The 7,850-nt window shown below is 35.6% G+C and overlaps 1 protein-coding gene across 1 annotated transcript; it reads left to right on the forward strand.

The window, feature by feature from the left end:
• The first annotated feature begins 3,815 nt into the window (after positions 1 to 3,815).
• Positions 3,816 to 5,858, forward strand: srxn1 (sulfiredoxin 1 homolog (S. cerevisiae)). The gene is made up of 2 exons (XM_046871513.1): positions 3,816 to 4,100; positions 5,364 to 5,858. Exons 1-2 carry the CDS (start codon positions 3,876 to 3,878, stop codon positions 5,571 to 5,573), a joined length of 435 nt encoding a protein of 144 aa, XP_046727469.1. The 5' UTR covers positions 3,816 to 3,875; the 3' UTR covers positions 5,574 to 5,858.
• Positions 5,859 to 7,850: the final 1,992 nt, after the last annotated feature.

Here is a 7,850-nt window from a genome sequence, read left to right on the forward strand (position 1 = left end):
AGCTGGTGTGTCTAGCGACAGGCACTTGGCAGGTAATTTTCTACAGTAGCTCCGCTCACTCGAGTCTCGTGGGAGTCAAATCTAATATTAACAGCTAATTATCATGTGTGAGCTACCCCTCTATGACCTAGTGTAATACACACCCCCATACCCTGTCAAAATACAGACATGAGGAATGCCAGTGTGGTTAGGATGACAGACTTTGATTTTTTAGACTCGTTGGGATTGACATTGCTTGCCTAATGATGATGTACATTCTCCTTAAAGGCACGTGTGCATGGCTGACAGCCCGGTCTGGAAAAGCCTGTCATCGTTTTCTAGTCCGAACCAAAGCTCTGAAAACATGCGTTTTGTTGACCTGTATTTTAATGAGCTTCTCATTACTAAGTCTAAAGTCATCAAACCCAAATGCATAGCTGTATATAATGAGCGTAAGTTTCGCTGTTACATTTAATTGTCTGATTCCGAGACATACTTTCTAGAAATATAAACAGGAAAGCATGAATATCAATATTACACTAACACAATGAAAATGTCCATGATGACAACAGTCATGCAGAATCAAAATAAACAATAATCTTTACCTATTATGATTTTAACTGCATAGCTGCTTTTTCCATAGCTGTCATTGTCCTCTTCCATAGTCATGGAATAACATGCACAGTAAAACTACAGTAAAATCACCCTCCCTCTTCAGAATGCAATATGAATTGTTTTTGCAATACGTGAATGCACTTTTCTCTGTATTCTTAAACTTAATAAAACAAGGAAAAGGTGATGAAAATAAAGACAGGGGAAGGAAAGAAAATAAATAAAAAATCATACTAAATGTTTGCTCACTATGGGTCTCATTTATCATTCTTTGGGTAAAAATGTTTGGAAATGGTTGCATAAGCCTTTCTAAATTAAAATTTTCTGTCAGATTTTTTAGAACCTAATTTTCTTCTAACTAAGCTGTGTACGGTGATAAATGCCAATCATCCATAAATTACCAGCTGCGAATGGCATTGCTGATTTGCATTTGGTGACACCCATAAAACACCATAAAAGGCAAAACTGCTGAATTGATAAACAAATGGCAAGGGAAGAGTGTGCAAAGAAACGAAGAACTCGCATACATGCCAATAAACAATGTTAAAATCTAAAACCAAAAGACAGAAAAGGCTGTAATGTAAATACGAATGAAGTGATGTGGTAAAAGAAATATCACAAGTTCATATCTCAGCACCACCAAGCTGCCACTGCTGGGCTTATGATCAAAGCCCATAACCATAAATTGCTAAGTTGTATTTCGTAAAAAATTAAAATAAATGAAAAATACATTTACTGATTGAACTGGTATTTTTTTTATTGTTTTTATTAAAATGTGCAATGTCTCATTCAGAAATTGAATGCACCTTCCCTGATGTCATACTAGAAAAGCAATAGGCATTTGTCTTTAGGAAGCAAATGGTCCACAGCACACTAGGGTGCATAAAGCAGTTTGAGACATATAAAACCTGTCACTTATTGGTCACTGCTGGCTCTTATAAAGTATTGCATTGGATTTTTTTAAAAGGCTGAAGCAAACTAAACTGACTTACGCACCACCTGAGCCTTTCTTCCTTTTATACTGCCACATTCTTAATTGAATGACTGATTTGTCCTTATTTATGGATTTGTGCTGGCTTGCATTTATTATTATTTTATAATTGTCTTTTTTAGTTAAACAAATAGTTTAGTTTTATAAATGTTTCATTAACTCTGTGTTGGTAACTGAAATTACCAAATAATTTAAACTTGAACTTAAATCATTAAACCTCACTTGATTATTGCAGAATTGCCCCTTTCGCATACTATCTGAAGTTCGCATTATTTATTCTTCTTATGTGTAGTTTTCAATACATATACGAATATTATCAGGATAAGCCCAGTGTGATTTTCTTGTGTAAATGTTCATACAAACAATTTTCTGAATAATTTTGTTCATATACAGCTTGATAAATGGTCACTTGAATTCTGTTCAGACACATCTTACAATTGTAAATCTTCAATGAAAGATATAAAAAGGGTCTCTTTAATTGTGAAGGACTATTTTGATGTGCCATTTTGCCAGACAAACTTACACAGATGAAGATAAATGACTGCATCTGTATTATGCCCACTCATTAGTCATCTCTCACTGTAATGCATAAATAAAATGAAAAGTGGAGTCCTGTGATTTCATGGATCATTTAGACTTTACCTGAGCAAATGAGCATGACTGTATCCATGGAGAAAAAAGGCATGTTTAAAAATAAATACTTATTGTTTCAGTAGACAAGAGAATCTCAAGTAAGCAAAGTCTCAGCCTCATGGGCTGTGTCTGATATCAAAACTACATAAACATAAACCTGCATATAGTCATGTAAGAGCTGATTTGTGCAGTAGCAGATTTGTATTTTAGTTTATGAACATAATGGTCAGTTAAAGCAAAAGTATTTTGGGTCCACACTGCAAAAATCCATATCACAATTTGCATTTTGGGCCAAATGCCAAAAATGTTGCATGTTTAACCTTCAATAGCGGCCAGTCATTTGGCTACCAGTGAACCAACCTAGGAAGTGTTGGCTCAGGTTTTAAGGATTTGGACTAGCAATTAAAAGGTCATCTATTCCAATCCCAACGCTGTTACCCCTTTGAGCAAGAACTTACCTCTCTATTGCTCAGTTGTATCCTACTCTCCATTTGTTTTAACTGTAAATCAGTCTGGAGGAAGATAAATAATGTGAAAAGGTCTAGCCAGTCCAGTTAGTCTCCTTGGCTAACCAGTCAGATATAGGCCATTCTACTAGATGACTGGCTAGCTAGACCCAGACTGACCTACTTATCCGGTCAGCCTAACCAAACAGAACCAACTTTTCAGGGTCTAGAGACCTCTAAATAATTAAGCCTGACAAGTAGAACAAACGTACCCATATACTGTAGAACCAATTGTGATGGTTTAACCATCAAACCAGATCAGTTAACATGTTTCTCTTACATCAGATGGCTGAACGTGTCTTTGTCGCTTATCTGGGGAAGAGATGACACTAGGATATAAAACAGAGGAAAAGGCAAGCTGGTAGAGGCAGTCTGATTTTCTGGATCATGTTCTCTCATAGGTCCTAATTTTCATGTGGATGATACTTTGACACATTCTACCTACAAAAACATTGTTGCAGACCACTGTAACACTCGTTCATGGCAATGATATCCCAATTTTTTTGTGGCTTCTTTTAGTAGTAAAATGTGCCCTGCCACACTGCAAAGATTGATCAGGAATGGATTCATGCCTATTTACCCCAGATCTCAATCTAGAGAATTTGCTTGGCAAACTAGTCCGATTCATGGAGGATCCATCTCATGACTTGTAGGAGGTAAATAATCTGCTGCAAAACTTTTTGAAGGTCTTGTATAGTCCATGCCTTGTTTGGTCAGAGCTTTCCTGGTCATACAAGGGGGTTTTAATGTTCTTGTATGCGTGTGCAGAAATGTATAATGGCTCAGTTGCTTATATGGATTTTTTTTTTTTAAAACAAGGATCAGGCCTGAGAAAACTTTAATTATTTCAGACAAGTGGGTATCACAAAAAGCACTGTAACGCCACCGTCCAGTAATCCGCTATAAAAGCCCGAAAATACATAAAAAATACATGATGTCTTCGTCTCTACCCTATCAGATGCGTTCATGGACGCCATTACGACGCATTTACATAGTGTTACATGATCATTTCTACTGTATTTATAGTAAACGTCATGTTACTCTGCAGTTCAAGCAGAGGCTTGGGGACGCGCCCACAATTCGACGCATGCGCAATAGTATGACGTCAAAAAAAACTTCCGGGTTTCTAGTTTGTAAGTGGAGTGTACTGCGTGATGCTGCAAATCTCTGGGTTTATTTACAGCAGGTTAATTGTTCATCTTGTACGACAGGCCAGGCTCAGCAGCCAGCGCAGTATGGGAAGCTTAAATAATGAAAACCGGTCAATTCATTCTGACAACGTGGAGGAAGTTCACAACATCCCAATGAATGTGATTATTCGACCAATTCCTCCAGTTATAGATGAAGAAAAAGTCCAAAGCCTCATGGACACTATACAGGTAAGTCTACTGGCTGAATTGGCACCAACATGGCAGTGTATCAACAATACAATATGCTGCTATCTGTCTGTCTGTCTATGTGTATATCTATGTGTATATCTATGTGTCTGTCTGTCTGTCTATGTATCTATCTATGTGTCTGTCTGTCTGTCTGTCTGTCTATGTATCTATCTATGTGTCTGTCTGTCTGTCTGTCTGTCTATGTATCTATCTATGTGTCTGTCTGTCTGTCTGTCTGTCTGTCTATGTATATATCTATGTGTCTGTGTGTCTGTCTGTGTGTCTGTCTGTCTGTCTGTCTGTCTGTCTGTCTGTCTATCTATCTATCTATCTATCTATCTATCTATCTATCTATCTATCTATCTATCTATCAATACATTTAGCAAATTTTGTAACATACAATGTACCTACAGGTGCATCTCAATAAATTAGAATATCATTAAAAAAGTTGATTTATTTTAGTAATTCTATACAAAAATCGTGAAACTCGTATATTATATAGATTGATCACACACAGGCTGATCTATTTCAATTGTTTATTTCTTTTAATTTTGATTAAATAAGCCATAATCATTAAAATTAAAAGAATTCAGCCACAGTCAAAGAAACCTGGGCTTCCATACCACCTCAGCAGTGCCACAGACTGATCACCTCCAAACCACGCCGAATTGAGGCAGTAATTAAAGCAAAAGGAGACCCTACCAAGTACTGAGTACATATACAGTAAATATACACACTCTCAAGAAGGCCAACAATTCACTAAAACTTTTTTATTGGTCTTATAAAGTTTTCAAATTTAGTTTTTTTGTTAAATGTGAGCCAAAATCATTAAAGGATTAAATTAAAGGAAATAAACACTTGAATAAAATCAGTCTGTGTGTGATTAATCTAAATAACGAGTTTCACTTTTTTGTATTGAATTACTAAAATTAATCAACTTTTTATTGATATGCTAATTTATTGGGATGCACCTGTATTTCATATTGTCAATTTATATAGCTCATATTTCTCTCATATTATATAGTATATATGTACTTGCTCTACAGCTTCTGTACATTTCTACACTGCCCAGATCCTTTATATTTATTTGCTGTCAGTTTGTACAATGGCACTCTCTTTGTGGCTCATTCAAAAATAAAAAAATAAAGAATAGGACATATGGTTTGATCTGAATAAACTCTAACAGGTTTATATGTGATGGTTATATTTTGAATTGTGATGTAGTGTTCATATACATTTAAAGCTCTATGTGGATTCTTACAGGAGACCTCAGACATCAGAGTCGTCCCTCCAATAGATGTGTTGTGGATCACAGGAGAAAAGGGAGGCAATTATTACTACTCATTTGGAGGTTGCCATCGATTTGCTGCTTATCAGAGACTACAGATGAAATCCATTCCAGCCAAGATCATCAAATCCAATATTTCTGACCTTCGCACCTATTTGGGAGCATCTACACCCAATCTACAGTGACTGACAGAGCCAGGGCGTAGAGGAAACGTGGATTACCACATGCTCAGTAATAGTTGGCTTTAACTACAGGAAGTTGAGACATACAAATAGGCGTAAGAGTGACAGAAACAGGAAGTTACAAAGACAGCACTTACCTGTACATGTGTTTTTTGTCAAAACTATTTCTAGATTGATTTTGTCATTGTTGCCCTGTATGACAATCTTTACAGAAAAATCTGTGGTTACAAATCAAAACATTTTTAACAAAGAATCAAAGAAACTATTAAAAAGGAAAAAAAAAAACAATTGTGTATTTATACACTGGTGAGAAATAGCATCTTTCAGCATTTTTCCTCTCTACTGTAATTATGTGCATGATCATCACAAATTACTATCACCACACATATGAAAAACTAGTAATGTTTTCAGTAAACCTTTAGCATAAGCAACAGTATTATGCAAATCAAAACCTACAACTGCTGAATTCTTAACAATGAAGAATGTAGAATGCAATAGCCATGAGAGAAAGCCTTACCAAAGCTATTTTTATAGTTGTATCGTCATCGTTTTTTTGAACACTACAGTAAAAATAACTATTTTTATTTATACTTATAGAAATATTTTTAGTTGACTGAAGATATGATGTATTTTTAACAACATTTAATGTTGGTATGTGCACACGCTACATATACGAGAATTACTCTGTGGCTGTAGTACCAATAAGCACCACGAGATGGTAGTGTTGCTCTGTTTAGCAATATTTTTCACCGTAGATCAATTTTGTTATTATCGGCTATATTGGTTACAATTTTTGCATTATAGAAACATATAAACCATATTCGAATGTGCAAAAGTATTCCCAGAAGAAACGTCTTACACTTACATATTTTCACTTATACCGGTATATTTGAAAATGACATTTTTCTATGAAATCTATCACACGTTTTCTATTGCCTAAGGTATTTTTCTACTAACTAATCGAACTTTGTCCCTTCATGACCTATTTTTCAAAATACATTATGTTTAACTAAAAGAATTGACTTGTGTATATATAGCAGAAGTCCTTCGACTTCTGGCTTTTGTATGCTGTTACAATCACAAATCACCTCAGACATCTCAAGGTATGAATGCTCACACTTTCACTCTGGACTATTTCTACTAAATTGAGTAGGGATGAGAATTTTTTTTTTCGCTGACATGAAACCTCCTGTGTAAAACTGACTTGTTCATGTAATGGGTCAATTTATTTTTTGACTGAAGCCATATACTGAAAATGTGCAGCCTACTACATAGGTTATGAAATGCCTTTTGTAATGGTTTATTGTTATAATTTTGTTTAATAAACACCATGATGAAAAATCTTTTTCAGAAATCCTATATTTTCAGAAATCTAAATGTAGAATCAGATCCTTAATGTGCAAGCCAGGAAGAACATGGTAGGAAAAAGACTAGACTGAGACTAGTCAAAAAAGAAATAAGGAACAAGACTCAAAAGGAAATCTTCTGGGTGACACTAGATAGTGGAATCATAAATCATTATAAGTCTGCAGCTGCATAACCTGTTGGAAGGATGTGCTGTATGAGCATACTGTGAATAGGAAAACTAGGATTTGTGTAGAACAGTATGATTTCAGCTGCAGTTAGAGCTTGAGTATTCATGTTTAACTGAAACCTGACTTGGGCATAAACAGTTTATAGGAAGTGCAGATCTTTAGTGTGATCTTACAGAGCAGCTGAAGTGGGTCACTAGTACAGATGCTCCATGCAGCACAAGCAATCAGGCGAATTAAGCATGTGTGGGGGGGGTAAAAGGGGCCACAGCAGCATATACACCAAGTTTGCATATTGGAGCAGGATATGTCTGAGGTCATATGTCATGAGAACTCTGCTATGTACTTTTCTGGTCCAGATCATACACTGGACTGGATAGGGAAAAATATGAACGCTGCAACACTGATGATGTCAAAACACTAAATATAGACAGGTTTGGAGGCTGGACCCAAGATTCCCAGACTGCTGTTAGTTTGTAGCAGACATGGTCTGTAAATGGGTGTTATTTCTTTATGTATTTGAAGAAATACTGATATGAATACTGATTGTATGCTTTGAATAAGCAATCTGATATCATTAGAAGAAAAATGTTATGCAATATCTGAACAGACATTGTTAGAAATAAGATATTGTTCCCCCCATGCATGTGCCTTCACTAAAAATGTGTTACTGATACAAAGAAAACAGAATGCTAAAAGCAATATTGTACTGAACATTTCTCATGTTCAACCTTTTTAGTATTTGTTC

This window comes from Silurus meridionalis, chromosome 17 (genome assembly GCF_014805685.1).
Source record: "Silurus meridionalis isolate SWU-2019-XX chromosome 17, ASM1480568v1, whole genome shotgun sequence".
Lineage (NCBI taxonomy): Eukaryota > Metazoa > Chordata > Actinopteri > Siluriformes > Siluridae > Silurus > Silurus meridionalis.